The sequence below is a fragment of the Lepisosteus platostomus genome, chromosome 3, assembly GCF_059453375.1.
Source record: "Lepisosteus platostomus isolate fLepPlt1 chromosome 3, fLepPlt1.hap1, whole genome shotgun sequence".
Taxonomy (NCBI): domain Eukaryota; kingdom Metazoa; phylum Chordata; class Actinopteri; order Semionotiformes; family Lepisosteidae; genus Lepisosteus; species Lepisosteus platostomus.
In genome coordinates this window covers 24,012,127-24,038,861 of record NC_142613.1, presented here as the reverse complement: position 1 = coordinate 24,038,861, position 26,735 = coordinate 24,012,127, and the positions used below count along the sequence as shown (strand labels likewise).

Below are 26,735 nucleotides of genomic sequence, written 5' to 3'. Positions count from 1 at the left end.
TTGTGGAACCAGCAGTCTGTGGCATAGAGACTGGAAGAGCAAAGTAGTGTTCTTTAATCATTGTATAGCTTGAAAAGTGAGCTTCTTTCATCATAGTCACTTATAAAAAAAAGATGATTAGACAAGTATCAAGTACAACTTTGGAGCCAGTTACATGTAACGTGTTGTATTTCAGCTGCATTGGGTTATACCAGCCTAAAGTGAAACCTACATTTTTTTCCCTCTAGGATGGCCGGTTGGCGGCAGGAGACCAGTTACTCAGTGTGGATGGGCGTAGCCTTGTGGGCCTTTCTCAAGAAAGGTAACATGTACCCCTTGTCACACTCAACAGTTTCATCAGCACTTTCAGTAACAAGGTTTTGTAGTCATGTAAAAACATTATTACAGCCTCTCCATGCCATATTTCTTTAAAGAATATTTTCATTGTATGATGTTTGAGGTTCTGATAGAGGGGTTCTAACAAAATGGTCTGTTTCAGTTTGAAATATTTATAATTTACTACAACATTACTGGTGATTAGACAGCACAGTGGCACAATGGTTAGCATTGCTGTCTCGGAGTGCTGGAGCCCCAGGTTCAATTCCAGGGGTGCTATTTATCAGGAGTTCCTTTGTTCTCCCATGGATCGCATAAGTTTCCTCTGGGTCCCATAGTCCAAAAACATACTGGTACTTTAGGTTAATTGGCTTCTGGGGAAATTGGCCATAGTGTGAGTGTGTGTGTTTGTGTCTGTGTGTGCCCTGTGATGGACTGGAGTCCCATCCAGTGTGTATGACTTAGGCTACTGAAAGAATTTAACCTTTAATCTACGTTTTTAATTTAAAACTACGAAATTAGAAAGCCTGAAGTACATTTTTGAATGGATAGCAAGAGTGAACAAGATTTAATTGGAATTTTCTTTGTTCTTTATTCCCTTTGAAAAAGTTGCCAGAAGAAAAGCCTTGTTGCAGCCAACAAATATGTCATTTGTTAACTAGAGTGGGCATGGCCAGTCCAGATCTTAAAGAGTCACAAAGTTTTTTATAGGTCGTTCTCAAAACAGTAGGTCCTAAACATACACACCACTTAATCAAAATATTTGTTCAGTTAAATAATGTACAGATTATGTGAAATGAGTGCCCTGAGCCTTCAAGGATCACAGATGACCCATCCAGAATTTTGTGAACAATTTAACTCAAAAACACACATTTTTATAAATTGTGTCTTGTATTAAGTATGACCTGTAAGACCTCTTGGGCACATTAAGTGTTAGAATTAAAACAAATTTTCTTTTAGGGCTGCTGAGCTCATGACACGAACAGGCTCTGTTGTAACACTAGAGGTTGCCAAGCAGGGAGCAATTTATCATGGACTGGCCACACTGCTCAACCAGCCCTCACCAATGATGCAGAGAGGTAAGTACTATTCATGTCTTTAAGGATCACTGAGCACTCTTCCTAACTCCACTGGATTAGTGTCAACGTATTAAGCCCCAGTCATAAGCTAGAACACTGAGCAGAAATGGAAGTATTAGACAAATTAGAAACCTTAAAACCAAATAGTGATCAGGTCCAGATGTTAAATACCCAAGCAGGCTTTTGTTGAAAGAGATCAGCAAGGTCATTTCCATTTTTATGTAATTGAAAACTGGAGAAATTCCAGGAGACTGGACAATTGCCAATGTAATACCATTATTCAAAAAGAGGAATGTACTAATCAAGGTAGTATTATAGGTCAGTCGTTTAACATGCATATTAAATAAAATACCATTAGGGACAAACTAGAATCAGATTTGTGCAATTATGTTATAATTGGCGAAAATGAAAAGGGATGTTACAGAGAGATCTTATTTGAAGAATACTTTAGTACATAGTTATTGATGTATAGAATACATTACAATAACACATAGTGGAAGCAGAAAGAGTGGGGATTTTTCAAGTCTAGACTTAATACTGTGATTGATTCACTATGTGTGTAGCAAAATAATGAGCATGGAAGAGCTGATAAATGTCCTGTTCTTGTCATTTTTTCTTATTTTCTTATAACTGTACCATTTCCCAGTTAAATTACCAGTTATCCCAGTTACATTACTTATGTATTTACTTTCCATATGTTTGGTGTGGAGCAAAAGTGTATTGGTCAAAAGCAAAGGTTAGCATAAATTGTAGGTGTGTTTGTAGATAACATAGAAGTGAGGTTTTGTTGAGAAGACAGTCTTACAGAAATTGGTAAGTAGTACCTTAGAAAAGGTGAAATGAACATATGGTCACTGACATGTCGTAGTGAGCAGACGTCAAATGGTTAAAGAGTTGTTTGTGTTGGACTGTGAAATAAATGGTACCTTAAGTGTCATGAGTCTACGTGTCCACTGCTGACAACTTCTGTACTGTCTGAGGGTATTTTTATCCTTTAATTGGTTAATGCTCTTACCAGCAAGAAAGTTGAAGACCTTTTTTACACAGAGCAGAATCCAAAGACAATCCCGGTAGATAGAAATATTGTAGTTGAGCAGAATTATCTTGTGGAATGTTATTCCTTGCTTGACACTGCCATAAAAGGTTAGGAATGCTAATGAAATCCACACAACTTGACTGCTTGACTGAGTGAGTAATGAGGCACCTTTGGCATAAGTATTGGCTATCAGCTACCTATTAACAGATAATATCCTCCATATGTCAACATGCTGCCTAGACCATACAATAAAATTTAAAGACCATACAATTTAAAAGCTATTTTAGGAAAGTGAAATGCCTCTATTTTTAGAACTAACCTGTTAGGTGCAGAATAAAGTAGATTCTCAAGCTGTTGCAAGACGAAACAAGACAGATATGTTTGGTGTTATATTTTAAAAGGCTGAGTTTTCTTTTGCATTTTTGAAAGATAGATACAAAAATGTCAGTGTTTACTTTTATTAATGTTAATTGTAGCAGAATTGCAGTGTGTTCTTCATGGAGTTTGGACTTGAACCAGATGAAATTAGTCTGTGGATCCTCACTAGAAACACAAAGATGTTTTTAGAAATTTCATAAATTGCTTAATATTACATCCTGTATTTTGGACAACAAAATAGTGCTCCATTAAAAGCCATGTGATCCTTTTCCAGGCATTTAGCTGATGGTCTTTTAAATCTCCTTTTATTTTTATTTTTCTGCAACCTAAGTTCCCAGTTTAGAGTTGCCACTTGTCAGTTAGCTCAATCTGATTCAAGCAACTTTCTGCGCAGGGCGAATGAAGAACTGAGTGCACAGTCCATTGCCTCACCTATCTATCATAGCCAGTTTTCATTTAAAATGTGTGAGCTCCACATACCTTACGGAAGAGTTTGCACCGTTTGAAGGCGGGGAGCTCACATGTACCCAGCAAGATCCAAGGGTTGCTGTGCTGTGGCAAGCTGAGGGTTCCCTGCTTGAATCAGACCAAGCAGAAAACAAGTAAGGATCAGTGTCAGACATGCCCACATGTTTCATTTTGTTCTCTTGTTTCACAGCATCAGACCGTGGCCGCGGCTCAGGTAAACCCAGACCAAAGAGTGAGGGCTTTGAGCTCTACAACAACTCTGCGCAGAATGGCTCTCCAGAAAGTCCCCAGGGCCCGTGGGGCGAGTATCACGAACCAAAGAAAATAACCGGTGAGGAGAGGCTGCTGAAGAACAGGGCTGACCACCGTTCTAGCCCCAATGTGGCCAGTGAGTACGGCCCAGGTCAGACGCCCCCTCTTTGCATTATCATTGGGAGCATCTATAGTGGTTGGGAAAGTGATGGGTGACTGAGGAATGCATTTAAGCACCTCAAGTATTTTGAAACTTCATGATGTTAAATCATTATTCCACAAGTTGTAGCTAACTGAGTGCATCTAGGTGGGAATTAATAGATGGGTCTAATGTCAATCTGTTTTACCAATTGTAGAATTCATTCTTTTGTGTTCCTTTCTACAAATTTGACTCTCACTTTTTGTTATGGTTTTAAAATATTTGTGGTTTTTGCAAGCACAAAGTAACATAAAATAAATATGTATACTTATGAGGTAATGTATTAAAGTATGTAATTAAGGTACCTTTTTTAGTGGATTGAAAAATCTTGTAAATGATAGAAAATAATTTTGATTATAAATGATCAAAACTACGTGGAAACTGTTACTGGGTTTTGATTGATTGCGTAGATTCTAACAAGTTAGATTGTTCTCATACTGTTTATAAGTGGTCCTTTAATGAATATGACTGTGTCAATAGCCTTGTTTGCAATATATTTATAAAGTATAGTCTGCAACTCCTACACAGAATTTTTCCCACAATAAAAATGAGCTTTATATTCCAACTGTGATTTGAAATAGTTTTCAAAGAAGTTAAGTAAAACCATTCTACTTTCTTTTTGGGTGTGTACGATGCATACATTCAGTGCTATATTTATTTATTTTTAATAAATTTTATTTGTGAGTTCTGAGGAAAAACGTGCTCTTTACATTGATAGCTACTTTCTCTTCCACAGACCAGCCCCAGAGCCCAGGAGGAATGCCTGTTTATTCAGGGGGACCGACAGCGAAAATCACCTCAGTCTCGACTGGCAACCTCTGCACCGACGTAAGTGGAATTCTGTGTGACATAATCTCTGTTCTTGTAGCTGTTTCATAACTTCTCCCACTCAATTACTGACGAGGGCAACAGTGAAATCATGTGCTTCTGTAGTCTATTATTGTTATTATAAATCCTCATTTTCTGCTATTAGATAAGATATAAAATAACAAAAGCAGCAGCAAAACCATTTGCCACAGATTAATTGCTTTGATTAAAATTCTAAATTTAATATGAAAACAGCTGTGGTGATTATAAAATAATTTGCAAAAATGTATGTTAATCATAATTCTGTCTAAACCCTTCTAAGCAGAGTTGCCAGTTTTGAATTGGAGTTAAATGTGGACCTTTCTTTTTATAATGGAAATCTTTTTTTTTTTGCCTTATCCCTCTCCCCCCCCCCAGGATCAGCCCCCTCCTCCCCGTCCTGAAGCCTACCCTATTCCCACCCAGACCTACACTAGGGAGTACTTCACCTTCCCAGCTCCTAAATCTCAGGACCGTATGGGCCCAGGCCCGGGGCAGCAGTGGCAGAGCTACGAGGACGGAGTCCCAGGTCAGCATGATGACCGTCACCCTGGCAACATGGTGATACAGGTAAGAAGGCGGACTGAAGTCTGGTGTCATTGTTGGCATTCCTTCCAGACATATCTGTTACTCCTAATCACTTCTCTGGGACCTAGAGTCAGTCAGAACCACCAGTTTCCTCAGGTCCAAGTAGTGGAGCCCACCCCATATTTAGCTGAGTTTTTAAGTTTAGTGTATTCATCTCCAGTGTGCTCAAAAACCAATGATGGAGGTGCTTACTGTGCACTGACATTAAACTTTTTAACTCTATGCAGGAGTCATACACATTAGCCTGAAATGTTTGTCTATAATGTTTTGAAAAAACAGGAAACCTTAATTACTATTTGCCAAATCAGAAAAGTCCAATATATATTGGTTGTCACACTTACTAACTAAAGTTAGTGACTGACTAAATGCTAAATCTACTGGGTTTTGATGTCAGTTCTTTAAGGGAGTAATCTAATATTATTATCCTCTTCATTACTCAGGACATGTCTAAGGATGACATTGGTGACTAATCTCACTATAAATGTCAGAAATGTTAGTACTTTTTATGGAAGAGAGTGTGCTCATTGTGTTTGAACATTTTGCATTCTGATGTAGTCATATTAAAGCAAAGCCTCTAGTTTTAGTTAACAAAGGCTGACATCTCCTTGCTGCTGTTAGCTGTCTCCTATGGAAGTAATTGAACACAACACTTGAGTACACGCCATGGCATACAATTACTGACATGTGCTGTGTGTCGACAGCTTGTTTAGATGTGGTTGCCTTAGTATGTTCAAGGCCGTATGTTATTTAGCAAGGTGTGACAGTATTTGAGTTCAGGTAAATAAGAAACAGTTGTTTCTTTAACACTGGACCTAAGGAGAAAGGAATTTAAACTGTGGAAAAAAATATTACAAAGTGTATAGAATTGCATACCTTAGAACATTCACATTCAGTAAGTCATTATACTAATGGTCTTGAACATTCTGTATTATTATTTAATCAACTTGACTTGCTGTAACAATTTTTTTTTAAATTATAATTTCTGGTGTTTTGATCTGTTAATTTCTTGTTATACAGTATGTCATAAACCTACACATTTCTTCAAAAGGATTTAAATCCCCGTAATTTGTTGTGGAGCCAATAGAAAATTTCCCTTGTCTAAACAACAAAACAGTCTCAACCAGTTTTGTAAATTTTGGTGTTTTGACAGGTAGCATGCTAGTTAATGGGTTAAAAATCAATCTGCAATTAATAATAGGAATGCTTTAAGAAGTAGACATGAACAAACTGTTTAGTTGATGAACTGCTTTAACTCATGATAACATCGCTGTGAGGCGCTGTAATATTCATTCATGGTCAGTCTTATTTGCTAGTGTACCTCAAATCCTTTCCCCAGCTGTTGTTTATCACATCTGTCCTCTCCCGCAGCGGGCCACTCGCTCTCAGGAGGAGCTTTCTGATGACAGGGGTTTATATTACTTGGAGAGGGGCCGCCAGGAGGACCTGGCTCACCTGCAGCACCGAGAGGCAGAGTACCAACGAGAGCATGGCAGCGGAGAACACTGGAACCACCAAGTGTCCTCCTCTGTGGAGTCGAGCACCTCCAGCCAGGAGCACCTCAACTACTCCTCTTCCTCTAAGAACGCCCCCAACCACAAGAGTGGGCCTGGCCGCTGGAAGACACCTATAGCCCCTCACTCGGCTCCTGTGGCTGTCTCCCAACCCATCCGCACAGACCTTCCACCCCCACCTCCACCCCCTCCACCTGTACAGTACGCAACCGAGTTTGACTCCCAGGCCGAACTGCCTCTTCCTCCCCCTCCTGCCCAACAGGCAGCTGACCGCAAGAAGCGGGAGGAGCAGCAACGTTGGTACGAGAAGGAGAAGGCGCGGCTGGAGGAGGAGAGGGACAGGAAGAGAAGAGAACAAGAGAGAAAACTAGGCCACATGCGCAACCCTCCAGGGCCTGTCCCTCTCGCCAACCAGCAGATTGGGCCTATGCCTCCTCCGCCGCAACACCAGCAGTTACCTCCCCCTCCAGCACCTATACCGATGCAACAGCCACAATCCTACCTCCCGCCTCAGCAGCAGCAGCCCCCCAGACCAGAGAAGTTATCCAGCATCCCACGGGCGCCCCCTCCTCCGCAGGAGACAGTAATCCGGGAGCTGCTTCCCCAGCAGCAACCTCGAACCATTGAGCGCAGAGACTTGCAGTACATCACCATCAGTAAGGAGGAGTTGTCCTCCAGCGACAGCCTTTCTCCTGACCCCTGGAAACGGGATGCCCGAGAAAAACTGGAGAAACAGCAGCAGATGCATATTGTGGACCTGCTGGACAAGGAGATCCAGGAGCTGCAGGCCAAGCCAGAGCGCACAGCCGAGGAGAACGACCGGCTGCGCAAGCTGATGCTGGAGTGGCAGTTCCAGAAGCGGCTGCAGGAGTCTAAGCAGAGTGAGGAGGATGAGGAGGAAGACGACGACGAGGATGTGGACACCATGATGATCATGCAACGGCTAGAGGCTGAGAAGAGAGTGCGGGTGAGGTCCTACAGAAACAGGGCGGGGAAGGTGGGAGAAAAGGGTTAAGATAGAAGTGAAGCAATTATGAAGTGAAAGATGGCAGTGGCCAGTTTGGAGACCAATGTTAGAGTAAGAAGCAAAAAAAAAAGGAAAAGTAGAGGAATTGGCGGTGAAGGCTGACTAATTGACCAGAGGAACATGGAACATTATTTATGAATATGAATAAGGCAGAAGGTTAAGGGGTGGGTGGAAAAGATAATGTAGAGAGACTGGAAGGTGGGAACACTGGGCTTAGAACCAAAAGAGGATTTTGAGAAAAAAGGAGGGAATGCAATTAAGACAGTAATAGCAGCATTGAAATTTATAAATTGTGCAAGGGGAATGATAATTTGAGAGTGTAAGAATTGATTAGGAACCATTGTGGTAAGTCAGTGAAATATGCCAGTGGATTTTTACACTACTTTCAAAGAGATATAGGTTAGATATAACCTAGTGGGAGTTCACAGTGATTGAATGATTTCCACGATGCCATGTGAATATGACACAGGACTACGATATTGTTATGCCATTTGAAAAATTACCCTCTAAATATAACTAATAAAGGAACATTTGGTTCCTGGGTGCTCAGATAGTAATGACATCATGCAAAGAGGTGATTTGATTTGTAGGATTTGGAAAGGACTCGGGTGTTTGAACTGCCTGTCCAGCTGCTCAGGGTGGCAGTGTACATCTTTAGCCAGGTGGAATTAAGCTGGCAGCAAGGATGTTTGGATCATGTACTGGTGATTCCTTTCACTGGCAGGACACCAACAAGCCTTATGGGCCTGTCCTCTGGCAGAAAGAGCAGAGCAGCTGGTGTTTCACTCAGTGTTAATAAAGACATGTGTCTTGGGCAAAGTGTTTTTTTCTCATCCCTCTCCTGGGGTAGTGCAGTCTATTGTCAGAGTGAGTAAGGATTTGCTGCTCTAAATTGGACAGCAGTGCTAAATGGAGTAAATTAGCGTGACAAAAAGTAATAGGTGTAACTGCTGTACTAATCATGCAGTGTAGGTTGTAGATTAAAGTTAGATTTTCTTATTGGGAAGACGTTAGGAAGACTAAGAGGTACAGTAGGATTCTATGGTGAGTCCCAGAATCCTTAAATTCATCAAAAAGATCCAGCAAAATTGGTTACATAGTTCTACACCCTTTTTTCTTGACCATACACAACTATAAATGTAATTTTTCTTCTAATTTCACTGGTTTAAAGACGCCTTCAGGTATGTCTTACAAGGATGTAAATAGCCAATTACACCAACACAGAATTTGTGAGATATGGACCTATTTTGAAACAAATCCTTGCACAAGCTTCCAATGCTGCTCTCATGAGGTGAATAGATGTTTGTGCTTTCTCCCAATTCAGGTGCAGTACATCTTGATTCTCGGAAATGATGTTTTATTTCTTCCTCTACAGCTCATTTCTCATTATTTTCTTTCTGGTCTTTTTTTCAGCTAATAGCTTCTCTAGCAGCATCGTTCACCATTACTGAATAAATGCCTGAGGCTGCTTAGTATCTACGGTATACAGTATGTCCTTGTAAAATTACACTTTAGAATGATAATTTAGAATATGAATATTCTGTGCTCCTCTTTACCAAAACAGCAGGCAAAGATATAATTTTTTTTGGTCAAAGACATTTTTCTTAAACTGTGTGCTAATACACAGATTTTGTAAAATAAAAGTAACCTTCAGTGCACAGTTTTTGGGCTTTGAACAAGGAGAGTCTGAAGCATTTTTTAAAAGGTCACAGCCTCTGGATGTTTGAAGGAAAAATATTGTTTTTGCTACAAGTGGGGGCTCTGGAATGAGGTGGAAATACCTTCTAAAACCTCATGCATTACTTCAGTTTCATCCTGAGTGTTTGCTGAGGGGAAGTTGGGCGTTGCTGCTAATGAATCCCATGCTTGTGAGGAATGTTCTTGGCACCACATCACTGACTCAAACCGAAGCAATGTTTCACTTTTATCCACTTTTATTCTTTTCTTTTCATTTCTTCCCTTCCTGCAGCAGACTGCTGTTCCAGCAATCTCTGTTCTAGACTTGGTATGTTCTTTACACTTTTCTTCTTTGTGCTGAAATGCCACCTGTGTTTCCCTTCTGTCACTCATTTCATCTTGCCTTGGTGACCCATGATCTTGTCTCAGGGTGCAGTAACTAAGGCCAGAAGCTGCACTTCAAGTTTCACAGCAGCCATGGTGAAATCAACTTGGGAAAACTGAGTTCTTATAAGGTCTGTGCGACCCTTTCCTGCATCTGACCCACTGCTGCAGCAAAATGTCTTCCTCTTTTGAAGCATAAAGTGCAGATGCATTTCAGATGTCCTCAAGACATGTGTTAAATTTTGAGTTGCAATGCTCTTTAATGGTCCTTGTCATCATTTCCATGAAGCAATTTTTCCAATTACAGTTGACTTGAAGAGAATATGCTAGTAATTAATGACTTCTGTCTTCCAGAAAGTCAAGAGAGCATTCCCTAATATCCATCAACATGTATTGGTGCACCATTATTGGTGAAAATTCTGGTAGTCAGATCTGTGTAAAGCAGTGAAATCAAAGCAGCAGCTTTCGCAGTGCATTGAAAGCTGGAGCACTCCTGCATGGAAAGGACCCTCTCCAAATGTAGAAGCTAGAAACAGAGTTAATGTGACTTTTCCTTCTGCATGTTTGTATCATAACTGTGTTACTGTTCTCATGCAGTTATCCAGTGTTTCTCCTGCCTGTGATTCCTTTGACTATCATCCCTCATTGAAATGTTCTTTGGGAGTTTTTTTTTTTCCAGGAAGCCGCAGACTCTTTCTGGGTGATCTCACAGTATGGAAGGAAGTCTCCGTTTACCACAAAGTGTTTTTTGTGGGCTTGTAGTGGTTATTATTGTTGGCTGCCCTAAACAATCCAAATAAACTGTCACTTTGCTTTTTGAAAGACCTATCTGTAACCCAGTTTAATAAAAAAGTGAAGAATAAATATATTGAAAGGACAGTTAGTTGATTTCTTTAGTGTGGTGTTCTGTTGTGTAGATGTGTAGGACACAGTGTCTCATCTGTCTGTTATTCTAAAAACTTGCCTTTACTAGATTGGCATTGATGGAGTCCCCTAGCAGGATATGCATGTTACTCTGTACCTATACAGTGGTAGGAGCTGTGAACTCCTGCTGAATCCACATGCTTAACTCTAACCTTCACGCTTGCTTTAGCGCAGATGCTTCTACCTTGCTGTACTAAACTCCCATCTTCTGTACCAAGCTCCCTGATAAGGAAGGAATGTTTTAATTGCTTTCTGAGTCCTTGAGTTTCTTTATAAAGTACCTCAAAGACAGGAGGGGGGGTGTAGAGAAAAGTATATATAAGCTGTGTAGAGCCATATGCGTTGCTCCTTGTATGCATACAATAAAGCTTAGCTTGACGAAGGCATACTTCAGGCTCAAATCTCTTGGTTTCTACAGCATTAACTAATTATTTTGTTATATAACTTTTTATAAGCATTTGTGTTCAGGAATTACATCTAGTTCTGTTATTGCAGATACATTCAAGCTTATTTCTTGTCTTGCCAAAGTAGTGTAGCTTCAATACAGAAGAAAGACAAACTCTACTTTTAGCAAAGATCAACGTGGGAGTATTTAATAGTAAAATTAGTTTCAGTAGTCTTCAGTAGTAGTTTCTGTAGTAGTACTTTGGCAGACTGTGTTTGTGTCTCCTAAAAGATCTGACGGAAGTGTTTGGCATCTAGAGTCTACTCCCCTGTGGAAATTTGTCCGCATCACAAAACTTATCAACAGTGTTGACAGGACAGAAGTTGAGAGGATGCATTGGAGGTTTTTTTCCATGAAGCTAAAGAGAATAGTTCAAATTGTGGATGATAACTAAAGACATTTTATATGTATATAAGTTAAGCATTTCTTTATCCATCTCAAGACCATGCAATATGACATGTTTCTAATCCATCCTATGCTTGTTAGAAGTAATATTGTCACAAAAGGTTAAAATTCAAAATACTGCTATTTTAGAATTTTATTTGAATACTTTTACTGTTGCTATAATTGTATACTGTACCATTAGGACTTTGATTTTAGAATTACTGTTTTAATGTTTATTAAACAGTATGTTTAATCATTTAATGTTTTAATTATTATTTCAAGCATAAGCTTTCATTCTCATAGCACAGAGTTTAATACCCGTGCAAACCAATTACTTCAGTAAATTTCAGTAAATAAGGTAACTTGGGCATTATTGCCACATTTACTGTGACTGGGATTTTTTAAAAAAGGAGTTGTGTTGTATCATATATTAAAGGCATACAGTTGAGCACAATGAAGAAAATGGTGTCAAAGCATCTGTAAAAGGATAGTGTTTCTGATCTACTGGTGTGCATTAGCTGTTTCTGTCACTCAGCCATGATTCTGAATGTACATTGGCAGGTTTATCTATCTGTGATACCACTGGGCTGCCTGGCAAACAAATTTATATTTTATGAAAATTAATTGTGGAATATAGTGACAAGACTATTATACTGCAGTTATAACTCTTATTTTTGTCCAAAATAAAGCAGTTAGTGCTAACTTCCCTTATAATAAGTGCTGAAAATGAGCCCCTGGAATTAAAATTAACGACATGGAGTAAGGGTGTGTTCTGGCTTCTGCCTTCACACGTGCAATTAATTAATGCAACTCTGGTACAGCACATAAGTTTTAATTAAATTTATTTTAAAATGTAAAAAGAAGGGAAATTAGGGATGATATGGTCCATTTATTTCAACAAATGTACACTTAATGATAGTGGCTTGCAGTTTTGTTATACATATTCAAACATATCCAGATGTCAAAAATATGAATAACATTGAAAGAAACTTGCTGTTATCTAACGGTGATCCAACATAAACACAAATTATATATCTGTTATTGTTAAATGCTTATAGAAATACAACACCCTATTCAAACGTATTTGTTTCCTTCCTTCTTAAACAGTTATTACCAATACACTTTTCCATGTGAGATTACCTGTGTGAGCCATTGGGCTTACATCTGTATGTTATGGCTCACGGTTTATTACTTGTAGAACAAGAGGTCCTTATGCTAATCAAGGATCTCACACAGAAAAGTAAGAGGCAAAATGCCACTTTTTTGGAAAAAACTGTTAATGGAAAATAGATCTGTTTTTTGTCATTCTGTTCCTATAACCCAGTGCATTGATACATCATCCCAGCCCTAATATGAGCTGTTAGTAAGCAACTTTGTCACCCTGTGGGTTCGTAAAGATGGAAGCCGGAAGAGACTGATATGTTTTTTTAGACCACAGTGCCACTGCCCATACTTTTTACCTGCTCAGCGGTCACTCTTGAGAGATGAAAAGTTGAAATGGAGTTTAAATGAATAGATAAAGCACGAGACAAAGAGTCCATAAAAATTAAGTTAATGTATTTTATTTATTTATAGTTTGGGATTTATGCATGGCTTGTATGTTGACCCCATTAAGAGTCTGTAGGTCTGACACGTTTGCATGAGTAAAACTTTCCTGGAAGCAGATTATGGTTCTTCTGCATTGATATCAATATTGGAGGCTACAAGTCCTGATTTTTACAACTTCACCATAAGGATCACTGCATTCCTCCTCACTTCTGCATTGCCACATTCTTGCATGTTATCATTTGCATGTCCATCTGTGTTCTTAACTGCAGTTTTCCAAAACTTTTGTTTTTATTGTAGGCTTGTAAAGCTCATCATGGTTGAAGTTGTAAAATCAAAATGTTAAGATCTTGAAACATTCTGACAAGGCAAAAAAAAAGCCATTCTCTGAAAAGCAACTATGAAGAGCAAATAAAACCTAAAAGGCCTTTTTATAGATGTATTCGTGCCACACTTATGCATAGAGTATTGCTAATAGAATAGTAGTCGTTTTTCACTCTGAATTCTTTTAATCTATAACATCCCTACTTAATTGAAGTTGAATTAATTTCCAATTCAATCAAACTTTCTAAATTCTCACTGTGGAGATGATTCTGTACATTGATAATCACTATCCTAGATACTCTGGGGTGTAACATCACTAACTAATCAGCTAACTTTATACCTTTATCATAGATTGCAGACATAAAAGCTATTTGGACTACAAGATGGTGCAAAATGTTTCTTAGAGGACAGGTGTCTCACTGTGTACCTGTCAATTTCCCCTTTAGAGGCAGTGTACCTTCCTGTGGGAAGTCACATGCAGAATGCTTATCAGTACTGTCACTCCACTTTCAAAAACCACTACCACACACTGTAAGAAACTACAATACACTGTGATGGAATCGCTAGATTTTTTTAAAGCACCTGATGAATTGTGCAATATGCGCTATTTAAGCTAATAATTAGCTTGTTTATATGATTTCGCCCTCCGACACCAGGACTAGATACCTCTGTTTTAAGAACGTACTGCAGCATACCTAATACTGATAAGTGATTCAAAGTCATTCTGATTTATTTGCCTGCTTTTGAATGCATGTCTTAAAGGCTCATAAGATGTAATGAGACAATATTACATCGTTTTGATATTAAACATGTGCTTAGTAAATTGTTATTTTTCACACTGTATTCAAATATTGTTTTAAAAATTTGTATTTAATTTAGGTGTAGTAAGTTGTTAAAATGAAAGTACTGTGTTAGGCACCAAAGTCAGTATGTAGTTATGGTACACATATAAGTAAACATGTATGGTAAAATGATGTCATATACAGTACCATTGGTCTCACCCTCATTTTGTGGAGGGCACAGTGTTCTCAGTTACATTGTTGGTCTATGTTTTATTAATTACATACCTGACTGACTTCTAGTCAAGAGTCTGAGGTGATTTATAAGTGTACCTTTAATAAAGTGAATGTCTTGTGCAGTCAGCTGTACAAAATCGGAAAAATGCTATTTATGCATGATTTATGGGATAATTAGGTTGTGTAAGTAATTATTGAGCTTGTAACAAAAACCCGAAGAGACAAAGCCCTGTGGAAAATGAGTTTGAGTCCCCTCCTAATGTATTGGAATCAGACTTCAGTGCTTCTAACTATGGTGTAGTGCAGTTTGGAATCAATAATGCTAATCTTTGAAGGACAAAACCATTTTCTGCCTGTGTAAAGCTACTGTACAGTATATCTCAGCTCATCAGTGGAGCTGAGATAACCCTGCACCACTTTGATCTCATCAGTTAATTGAGTACTAGCGCGATCTACCAGTGTGAATTTGAAGCTCCGATATACAGTAGGAACAACAGACTGTGGGCGCATTAGTACAATAACGATACCCATCACTAAAATGACAGCAAATAAAAGCGAATGACTCATGCTACAGTGAACCAGTAACGTTCCCCATTTTAGAAAAAAGAATATCCTACCTTAATGTGAGCATTGGCACTGAGAAGCTTACCTGAGAACGCTTGTAATTCTTTTTTTAGCATGTTAACACTGTTGATCATGTCGATTACTTTATTTTGTCCCTGCAGCTTGACATTCAGCTCATTCAGCAGTTCAGTCAAGTCTGTGAGGAATGCTAAATCCAGAAGCCACTGGTCATCCTCTAATTGGGCATATTCACCATGTTTAGATGACTTGAAAAACTCTTTGATTTCAGGCAACAGCTGTCTGAACCTAGCCAAAAATGTTTGTTTATGAAATCTCCAAACAGCAAGTCAGCAGCCTCAACAAACGCTTTTTTTTTATTACTTCTCGATCCCTGAATGACTTTTTTGTGTTTAGCCACGACATGGCTCACACGGAACAATGCGATGATTGCCGCTTTCCCTCTTGTATCAAGCCTCGTGAAAACCGACTGCTGCTAGTTGAGATTTAAATTTTTCTACTTTTCCTTTCCTTAGCTTTCTTTTAGCGGGAAAGTCCACCTCATACATTTTGTGTGCAGTTTTGAAATGTTGTTCTATATTACCTTTTTTTCCCATAAATGCTAGCATTGCAGATTTGAATGTGAAAGTACAAAAAAAAATCATGCTCCCATTCCTTGTGGTAACGGTAAGTTTTTGGTCTCTTTGCTTCATCATTTTCACGCAAACACTGCTCTATCAAACAGGCAATCAAACTTATCACAGCCACAGATTTGTCACGGACAGTCTGTTTTGCTCCACTTTGCACTGTAGCAAATGTGGGTTTCGTGCAGTAATAACCAAGAGAGCATTCTTGGGTAGCACATACAACACTCTACAGTATGTATGGAGCTCCTGTAGCCTTTTTTACAGTGTCAGCCAGCTCTCATGGAAGAGACTTTTCCAACCCATTCGGCAAGTGTTAAACACACACAAGGGCAGTAAAACGTATGACATTACATGCACAGATCTGAATAAATTGTTAGGCTATTGAGAAAAGTAGACAAATAGCCATTTATTTTTGCCAAACATTCTTGCGATCGACTGGCAAGCACTCCGAGATCGACTGGTCGATCGCAATTGACTGGTTGGGCACCCCTGCTTTAACTCAATATTTGGTAGAAGCACCTCCGACAGCAAATACAGCCGCAGGTCTTTTTGAATAAGTCTCTTTCAACTTTGCATGTCAACTTAGTGCAATTCTTCTCCATTTTGCTCGGCAGATTAGCTCAAGTTGTCTCAAGCTGCTTGGGGATAGCTTTCAGACAGCAGTTTTCAAGTTTGAAAACACATTCTCAATAGAATTCAAGTGAGCACTTTGACCAGGCCAATCAAAGAAATTCACTTTCTTATTCTTAAACACTCCAGTGTAGCTTTGGCCTTGTGCTTTAGATAATTTTCCTGCACTTTAGTGCCATAGCACTTAAAATACCTTTGCTTTTCATGTCTGGGTTCCAGGCCAAAAAGTTGTTTTTGACACAAGTCAAGACCATGACCTTATCATATCTCCACAGATGATGCAGTTCTCACAGCAGAAAAGTCCTTCCTCACCAACATCACATCCCAGTTAACTGGAACACAGGGCTAAAATAAATACCTCCTGCCCACAAAGCTGAAATTAAAGCTCTGTTTGTTCTGTGACAGAATGCTGCCAGACCACAGTACGAACAAATCTGGCTGGCTTGTAAAGTATGGTTTTGGAAAGATGTCTATCTTTCACCCGAGAAAGTTGTTAGACTTTTACATTACTTCACACCAGATATACTCTTGGATTTGTTGTTCAATTTGCAATAGGAAGAATTCATATATTACATTTATTAAGCCAATTATTATTATATTACTCAAAAATGCAAACAATTTTGCCATGAAACCACAGAAAAGCGGGGAATGTGGTCTGTGAGTGATAAAACGGAAGTCTGTGTAAAACTTCTGTATACAGTATATAGTATACAGTATAGTCGTGTTGTACAATATGACTGGCTTTAGGCTGGCATTTATATCTCAGGAGACTATGGTATAGTTTCAGAGAAGTATGTACTGTGTGTTGTGTGGTTGCAGGTTAACAGTTCTTAAAATTGAGTTTTAAGATACTGGTATTATGAGTGGAAAGATGCCAGCACAATTTTGTATAACTCGCGTAGAGTTTTTATGTTCTTTTCATAAATTTCCTAACAGTGGTTAAGTTGTAGTTGTTTCAAAACTTAATAGCTGTCAGCCAGGTCATCTTTGCTGTAACCTTCCAATCTTTTAAAACATGGCATGCTAACATACAGCCAGTCAGAGTTTTTCCTTCTCAAAGTGGCACAAGAGAGCGGTGGTGTGATAACTGTTGCTAAACGCTGAAGGGCTGAAGGCTCCGCTTCACCTCTCAGTTGCAGGATGAGGAGCGCCGGCGAAAGCAGCAGCTGGAGGAGATCCGAAAGAGGGAGGCAGAGGACCGGGCCAAGCAGGAGGAAGAGCGGCGCTGGAGAGAGGAGGAGAGGGCTCGACGAGAGGCCGAGGAAAAGGTGCAGTTGTGCGTTTTGCGGGGAGCAGCCATGCAATAATGAAAGCAAATTTATGCCTGTCAGCAACTACCCAGATGCAGCATAACGTTTTAGAAGAAGGCATTGCAGCTATCGTCAGACACAAATGTTTGCGTCCGTGGATGTTTACTGAAACCAAGGTGGTTTCAGTAGACGCCCATATGATTTAAGAGCATAATTTTCCCTTTTTCTAATTCTTTCAAGTTTATATAGAAGCATGTTCTGTACTTGTGACCATACAAAATGTAAGGCTTCTGTGATTAAAGTACAGAGCCGGGTTCTGGCAGCATCCGCAGTACTGGATTTACAGAACAACTAGTAAAATTGAAATATCCTTTCCTTGCTTACAAGCCTTTTTTAAGGCTGAGGAAAACCTTACATAGAGATTATATTGTATCACATGATCATTAATAGTATTGACTAAGGCCAACACAAAGTTGTTTATATTAATGTTTTTTCAGAAGAGAAGTTGCTTTAAGCAAGCCAGATTGAAATAATTCAGTCAAGCCTACATGTAGCCAGTTATGGTTATGTATGAGTAATGGTGCAGTTATCCACTACTCTACATGTTTGTGCATTGTAGCATATTTACCCTTTATAGACATTGATTTAATTGGTGCATCTGCTTTTTTTTTAGAAGGCGATACAGTATGTCAATATAAAAAATCTAGGCATTTTTATCAGAAGATAAAAATAGATTTTTGTTGTCTCTGAAAATGCATTCCAGTGCTAATGGAGACCTCCTGATTTTCGTTTTGTTATAATTACAGTGATTTCTTCATGACAGGCATTTCAACTTGCAATTACAGCAAAGCCTGTAGAGCCATTCATTTCTGGATTTAATTGTAGTGTACCTACAAGGACCATTAGTTTTACCAGTCCTTTTTAAAACGCCCCACTTACTAAAAAAAGTATTTCTAATGTTTAACAATAAAGGTTACATTTGAAAAATATCTATATTTGACAATTTAGTTTCAGGTATACAGTATCTGAAGGCTATTTAGTCTCAACAAAAATATTTGTACCAAATTCTGAAGTGATTCTTATTTACCTTCATTTGTAAGAGACCTTGAAGCCTTCAGTATTCTTTTTAAAACCATGGATGGTTGCGTTACAATAATTCTCATAAAATTTCATATTTCATATAAATATTTTCAAATAAACGAAATACATTTCATATAAATGTGTACATTTACCAAGCATGTCAAGAAGACAGTTCTTTTTTTAACAAACATTGATTAGAATTCAACATTTGTGGCCAAAGCATTTTTTTTTCAAACTTTAGAGAGCAAAAGAAGAAAACAAACTGTGTGCTGTGATGCTGTGCAAATGCATCATAAATTTATCCGATGCAAAAATGTCATTTGTTGAATTGTTGTAAGGTGTTTTTTTTTCATGGAGGCTGGGATGATGAACCCACTTTTTAGTATAATTTAACCATAGGTACCGTACATGCTGAGGTTGTTGCTTAACTTTATGATGTTACCTCAGGGTTTGAAGTTAGCAGTGGCCTGATTGAAGTGCTTTCAATTGTTATTTTACCGTAACAGAACTTACTTTAAATAATTGAAATTATATTTTATTCACCTATAGTATTTGTTCAAGCCAGTCAAACATCCTTCACTTCCTTCAGTACAAATTATTATAATATTGCCTGAATTTGCTTTAAATATGATTTTCCATTATAACATGCTGGATCATAAAAATGTAAAAGCTGTTTTCTGTGGGTGCCTGTCAGGCCACTGGCATTTCAAAACCCTGACTTTTATGCATTATAAATGGCATGTGATTATAAAAGTTTTTCTTTTTATTTTGGTCCCTTCAAGCATGGAGTAACCTCTTTTCGTTAGGTTGAACAAATGCTGTGTGCTGGGAAATCATCATCATCATCATCTCACCAGGCATTGCTTTGTTCTGCTGTCCCTCGCTGCAGTTTGTGAGAGCCATAATATCACAGACCATTTCTACTGCTCATTGTACATGAAACAAGAATGTGCATGTATTATATAGTGTAAGACCAATCTTACATTTGCTAGCTCACATTTATTCCAATAGAAAACCATCAGAGTTTTAATTTAAAATGACTAGCACATCACACACTGTAGTCATCCCATAAGATTTTACACATTACAGCAGCAATGGCGGAGAAAGACAAAGCAGCCACATTCTCTTTTCAGTCTGCGTATATAATTACTCGCTCCCTTCTGCTAAAATAGTCAAACTATGGCCCTCATGCAGCAGCAGATTTTTTTAGAATGTTTTATTTAAGAAACAATCTTTCACATTCCCGCAGTGGATTTTTTTACCTATTAAAAAAAGATGAGAACCCAGATTTTCAGTAAACTCACACAAGCCAGCTACAAGTGAGTTGTGCGACAGGTAAAAACGCTCCGCGGCATTCGCCGCAGTCCACGTTGACAGTGAGGTGCTAACCGGCTCTCCCCCTTCCTCCCCAGAGGAGACAGGAAGAGGAGTACTACACACGCCTGGAGGCCGAGAGGCGCCGGCAGCACGAGGAAGCTGAGCGAAAGCTGCTGACGCCTGACGAGCCTGGTCTGTACAGACCTCCCCTCCCCCGGGACTATGAGCTCCCCCCTCCCCCGCCCCCTGCCACTAACGCTCCTCCACCCCCGCCTCAGAGAAACACCTCTTACCTCAAAACCCAGGTCATCTCCCCTGACGCGTTGTACACTGCCAAGTTTGTCTCGTACACTGATGACGAGGAGGAGGACGCAGGCCTAGCAGGTCAGGTTAAGTTCTCCGCCACCCGGAAGTCTTATGGCGACCTCCCTCCCGCGCCCAAGCACCAGCAGCAGCCGCCATCTGCCCGCCCGCCCCGCCCGCTCTCTGATGGGATCTTTCTGTCGAGCTCATTCCAGCTGCCCGCAGCCAATGCCAACAGTACTGTGCCCAAGGCAGGCCCGCCCCCTCCCCCTCCCGCCAAACCCAGCTTCATCCCAACAGGCAACTCGAAAGGTAGAGACAGAGAGAAGAGAGGGGACCAGATGCAACTCGCTTGTTCTGGTTCATTTAAAAACCATTTTTACCTACTATTTTTGTGTGTTCGTTGTCTGTGTTCTTTATTGGAGGGAGATGTTTGTCGTCCTCCTTCCCGCTCCCTCTCTCTCTCAATCTAGTAGATTCTTTTAGTATCGCCAATCAATTTGTGATTTCACCTTGATTTTATTTTGTTTTGTTTGTTTTGTGGTGTCTTTTTTTTTTGTTTTATTTTTGGTCTTTAAATTAAATTAGCAATCAGGTCCCGAGTTTGATTCTCTGTCCACCAGTTTTCCTCTGTCCTTACCAATGACCCTTCTTTCAGTCATCACTTTTGAGTAAAAGCAATCGATAACATAAAATCATCTGCACTCCAAATCAAAGTACTGTTGGTTTTGACTCATTCATGTTTGTTTGATTTTTGCTTTGGGGATCGCGCCCGCCTGTCATGCTGGGTGAAGGGTAAAAGATAGAGCTTCTAGTTTCACATTGTTGCTGAGGGCAAACTCCTCAGCTTTCAGTTATTACTTGGCAAAAGGGGAAAAGATCTGATCGAGGAAGCATTTTCTTTGTAAGTGGCTGTTGAAAGGTCCGAAAGAGGAACAATACATGGTTGATGCAAAGAAAGAAAAGGACCAGAAGGATTAATAAATTCCCCACAGTGCAAGCAAAGCCATACAATCAGGAGACAGTGAGGTGAAATCCTGTGTGTCTGTCTTGACTGTAACAGTGGCCTGAGTTACGACACATAGCTTAGCTAGTTAAGTTGCGTTTATGGTGCCAGCTTTGAACTACTGGAGGCCAATTCAGTAGGGGGACCTGGTCTTCTTAGACTGGATTGCAAAGATTAGTTCTTTTGGAGTTTTGATTTTTGTTGTACTTATAGTACATAAAGTTTTTGTGATTCTCTTTTCTTTTTGGTTTATGGTATTTTCTAACAAAAATAGAGATGGTTAGAGTAAATTATGGGTTGTGCAGTCTTTTTTTTTCCCCTGGTTGCCTCAGGTCACAATAGGAGTACAGTAGCAGTTAGATGGAAAATATGGTTGTTTCATTCCTTAGTTTAACATGCTCTCCTGCTTGATACAGAGGCAATTAATAAGATACTGGGGTTTATATTGTATATAATGAGCCACACTTCAAGAGTTCTATAACTCACCACTTGATCTCAGAAGCAATGAATGCTTAGGCCTGGTCAGCAGTATGATAAAAGATCTGTAAGAAAACCAGTCTGCTGCTGTAAGTGGTTTTTGTGGACCAGCAGATGGCACTTTTCACCTTGGACCAGAATTTCCCAATGAAAGCCCCTGTCTGTTGACCAGGGACAATTTCTCATTTCTCCCCTAGATGTACTGCTTTGTGGTGCTACTGGTACAAAACGTTACGTTGTGTCACCCTGCTCTTCAGTGGTGGAGAAAGAGGACCTGCTGTTTGTGAAGTAATTTGCAGTCCTTTGAGATTAAAAAACACATGAGATACAAGCAATTCAATCAGCATTTATGCAGATTTACTTTCTTAAAATTTATGTTCATAGAGAACAAGTATGCTGCCAAGGCTCACCGTTTCAGTTAAAACATTCACTATATTATTCACTATAATAAAACTGAAACCGGTTAAACCATTAAATGGTTACCATGAGTAATCATTAGTTAATTTTATTATTTTTTGTAACCTTTCAAGTGGTAGATATTTTTAAGGTCAGCATAGCTAAGATCACACCTTCAACAGCCACATACAAAAGTGCTTTTAATGCAGCATAGTGTGGCTCTGGCTCTCCTAGCTGGGTTAAATAGCTACAGAGTGCAGAGCGTTGGAAGACCACTTTTCAACCCTGCATTGATAATTTACCTTTTCTCTCATTGTGGACCTTGCTACATTCTATGCTGCATTTAGCATTCTAGCTCATGTATGAACAACTAACCTTGCTGTCCCGCACAGATAAACGCACAGTCCCAGCTAAAGCAGCTGACTACAGCTAGCCTACTATCCATTGCTATTTACTGCCACTGCTTTGCCTTGCTCTCCTCCTTTCAAATCCATCTGTTTGCACTTCCAGCTCTGTTGTTCTGTGAGTTCTCCTCTTGTGTCAAAGGACTGGCCCTTTTCATGCCACATTGTAAAACAATATCAGATTTATGTCATTAAGGAGCTCTGGATCTAGTAATCCAGTTGGGGAATCAAATAATTATGATTGTGATATTTTTATGTCTTTAGAAAATTGCCAACATTTCATCTTGCTATAGTAGAATAGTATGCTCCATAAATTCTGCTGTTTGTATTTCTGATAAGATGTGTTGATGATGGCACAGCAAAAATGAAGCACAGCAACAGATTGACTGTACATGTGTGCCATTCCAAAGGGTGGTTCTTTGACAAAAACTCTTGACTGCTTCTTCAGTCTTACGTTAAATGATATGAGACTTTACCAGTCTGGTGCTTTTTTCTCTACAAACTGCATCTTTGTTTCTGCTTTGGATGTGTGTCTGGTTGTGCTCTGTGTCTATGTAATGTCTGTGTGCTACTGGTTTGTGCTACAACCCCCAGCTCGTGCTTTCAAGGAACTCGTAGCATTCCAGTGATAATTGAAATGCTACCTGGTCCAGTATGAACGTCAGCCTTTACAGAAACTGAAAGAACATTCCACTGTCTCACAGAGGCAAGAAAGCACAAATTTAAAGTAGATTGTTGCAAAGCACAAATGTTTCAAGGCTTCTGTAACATGAAACCAAAAGCAGATTGGGTTAGAACACTGTTTTACAGTATATGCAACATTCAATTTCTTCTTAAAAACACCCCTGATTTCTATTTTAAGACCAAAATGATTCAGAGTCTGAATCATAAGCACTAAATGCGTTGACTTTTCTTCAGAGGAGGCTGTAATGTGAAACTGATTTTGTTTGATTTAGACAATTCATTTGTGGAGCCTTGAGCAGACCTTATCTGTCCTATGCTTGTTTATTGTTAAAAGTTTTACAATTCTGCTTTTATGGCTGATTGCAGTTGGTGTCACTTAGGCAAAACACACCCTCTGCCAGTGGAGTGGTTCCTGTGAGCTCACATTATTCAATGAGTTTGTTTTGCTGCTGTCTTTTAGTTTGTATTGTCCTTCTATACATATTACATTTCAAGCTCCTTTTTAGAAACCAGAAAAGTACCAAAATTGTCTGATAGCTTAGGAATACAGCTTTGTATTTTTAAAACTTCTAACAGACACATTGACATGTGAGCATAATATGAATTGTATTAATTTGTGTTAATTATTACAGCCGGTGTGAATCATAAGTGGAAGTAAGATGTAAGCAGCGCTGGTGGTATTATATTTATAGAGCTCATAACTTCTAGGCTTCCTGAAGACTTTACTCATTTTCATGGAGGTTGTTAATATTATTTATTGAGGTGTCACAGTCTCATGTTTTCAGAATCCTTGATGTATGTTGGGTTTAGGAATGTGAAAAAGAGAAGCACATGTGTCAGTTTGGGGTTGCCTTCCACTTGTGATTTCACATAGGGCTTCAGTGATTTTGTTAGCTGTTGGGTAGCTGTAAAAAAGCAGGAAGCGAGGAAGTGAAAGGAATTAGCTTTTGAAATTAGAGGTTGCTGCATTCAAAGTGCTATATTTTTGGGGTCATTGGAATAGCTTGGTAGAAAGCAAATGTGTTTCACTCAGAATCCTGTTTCCCAGGGTCCAGAAACAGGCAGGTTACAAATATGCCTTGCCCGTGCTTTTAGAACAGAAAAGGAGGTAGACTGTTGTATTTGGTTGGGTTTGATGTTACCAACTTGTTACCTCCATCTCAAGGTAAGATGCTCTGGATGTGACCTACACAGCACTCAAAGTGAATTTAACAGAACTGCTCCAAACGGGGTTGTTCACTGTTGTCACAACAAATGGAGCTTTGTAAGCATTATTCTTTTATATATTGTATCTATATCTTTGGCTATTCTAAATTAAGTATGAATGGAAGTTTTTCAGAAAATGTTTGTCCCCAAAAACATGCACATTATTTATAGTTTTGACAGTGATGAGACTATAGGTTTTAAAAACCTTAAATTAGCCAACATAGTTACCCAACAGCTTTTAAAACTCATGAAGGATAGCTTTTGTTATATCTGTTTTCTTCGCACCAATGCATTTCAAAATGTTTTCCTTTCATTTTCAATTTAGGATATAATTCGTACACTGGAAATGCAACAGGGGTTGTAGGATCGCATGAAGTTTACAAGGACCCACGAGAAAAATGGGGTAAAGGGTAAGCATTGCAGTGCATGCAGTTTCCCATGGTTCCCTTTCATTTCAGCCAGAGCCATTGGTAGTTAAACACTAAATACCCTGCTGCCTCAATGTGCACACTGGACAACACTTTGTTTTCAAGACCCTCAGGGCCATGCTGGGGACTTGGTCATCCAAAGTACAGTAGTTAGCTGGTTTTTGCCAGTTAAAACAGAAGGAAAAGGGAATTTTTATCTCTGGCAGAGGGTTTTCTTGTATTAAAGCACACAAACTGCTTCATTTGCTAGTATGTAAAAATGAGCCATATTCTAAAACATGAATCCAAGACCAGTTGATATGTGTGGAAGATTGTCCTGAATGACGTAAAGATCTCAGGTAGTGACAGAAAAACAGCCTTGCGTCCAAAATGGTAGATGAGATTAGTTAATGAATAAACGAGAAGAGAGAGGTGAGTTTTCTTGCCTTCCATTGATGACAAACACTTGTCAGTGGGATGGGATATAAAGAGAACTAAATGCATATCTTCTATGTATGTATTCATCTGTTCTTGATATAATGATTGCTTTACAGTGGCCAGGAACAAGATAATTCTGTAGGCAGTGAAGCCCCGGAGAGCCTGACTTTTAAAGAACGCCAGCGACTTTTTTCCCAGGGACAGGACGTGTCCAACAAAGTCAAAGCATCTCGGAAGCTAATGGAGCTGGAAAATGAACTGAACACAAAGTAAAGACTGGAGCCAAGCCCTCCAAGCCCAAACCCTCCCACCATCCTGCTGGGAAAGAGAACACCTTTATCTGCAGAGAGTCATTTGTTTCTGAAGTAACTGGACTGTTAAATATGATTTAGGTATTCTTTTGCAATAGGAGAAGAGGCAATATTGCTTACTTTCCATGAGAACTATCAAAGATATAATAAAGCACTGTATAAAATGTTTTAATTATATTCAAAAAATCACATGAAGGGGGTTCTATTTTTTTTCCTTTAACGGTTCTGGGTTAATGGTCAATATATTTTTTTTTAATCGCTAGTAATGTTGAATCTTTAGAATGTTATTTTTTAGCTGTTGCTGCATTACATATTTCCAGATTTTTTGTTCTGCTGACAAATTGAATTCCTGGGCTTAATAGACCAATATTTTAATAAGTTGCCTAAGTTAACCTGTTACTAAAGCAAAAAGCAGTGCATACTGGTTAAGACTAAACAGTAAGTAAAAACTGTTTTTTTTTGCCCCTTTGGTGTCAGATTTTTATGATGAGACCTTAAGAAGAATTGGAACAGAGATTTAATACAGACAGTTTTACATTGGTCAAGCAGGTTTCTGTTGGTTTGCTGCACTGAAAACATCCTCCTACCTTCATTTATCCTGAGGGGAATTGTCACATTCTCTTATAGTTCTAACGAGTTTGCTAGGACAACCTAAATTTCACACTTATACTTAAATTGCCCACTATTAATGTTTCTTCGTCATTTGAAAATAACCTGCTTTTTATCCTGTTTCAGTAAGTAATGCTAGGGTGCGCAGAAGAGGCTTGAGAAGATAGTCTGGTTCAGTAGCTGGATGCTTTCATCTTTTCCTGTTCTCTGACTAGTGGTATAACAGAGGCACAGAGGTAAAAATGAAACGCTGCCATTACATCTGGGAGACCACAGATGTTGAGTGTTGTTTGAGAATATGGGGCAAAATGAGGATTCAGGAAATTGCTGAAAATGATCCAGATATCAATAGGCTTTATTCTGGCCTAATTAAAAGTGCTCATTAAAAGACTTTTGGAAAGATGTTTTGATGAGAACAAAACCTTTACTGTGATAAAAATGCTGAAGAAACCTTTTGACATCTCTGGATTACAGCCCTTCCTCCTGGGTTCTGTTAGATACCAGCGTCTTACTAGTACTTCGCTGTTTTTATGTTCAAGTCTTAATGTAATACTGTACAAGTCCCCATTTACAATAGTTTGACACTTTTTTGCTCACTGTTTGCGAATATT

The 26,735-nt window shown here is 39.1% G+C and overlaps 1 protein-coding gene across 21 annotated transcripts in view; it reads left to right on the top strand.

The window, feature by feature from the left end:
* The window catches only part of afdna (afadin, adherens junction formation factor a), a 165,036-nt gene extending 138,849 nt beyond the window's left edge, over positions 1–26,187 (top strand). For 8 of the 21 annotated variants that reach the window (XM_088625059.1, XM_088625056.1, XM_088625053.1 and 5 more), the window contains 11 exons: positions 228–301; positions 1,276–1,394; positions 3,467–3,679; positions 4,464–4,555; positions 4,952–5,143; positions 6,530–7,639; positions 9,669–9,704; positions 17,370–17,504; positions 19,979–20,498; positions 24,685–24,769; positions 25,321–26,187. In XM_088625059.1, the coding sequence (XP_088481185.1) occupies positions 228–301; positions 1,276–1,394; positions 3,467–3,679; positions 4,464–4,555; positions 4,952–5,143; positions 6,530–7,639; positions 9,669–9,704; positions 17,370–17,504; positions 19,979–20,498; positions 24,685–24,769; positions 25,321–25,477 (2,733 nt within the window). In that variant the 3' untranslated portion in view covers positions 25,478–26,187. The remainder of the gene's footprint in view (positions 1–227; positions 302–1,275; positions 1,395–3,466; positions 3,680–4,463; positions 4,556–4,951; positions 5,144–6,529; positions 7,640–9,668; positions 9,705–17,369; positions 17,505–19,978; positions 20,499–24,684; positions 24,770–25,320) is intronic. The other 13 variants (XM_088625073.1, XM_088625054.1, XM_088625070.1 and 10 more) reach the window with 11 other exon arrangements.
* The last annotated feature ends 548 nt before the right edge of the window (positions 26,188–26,735 follow it).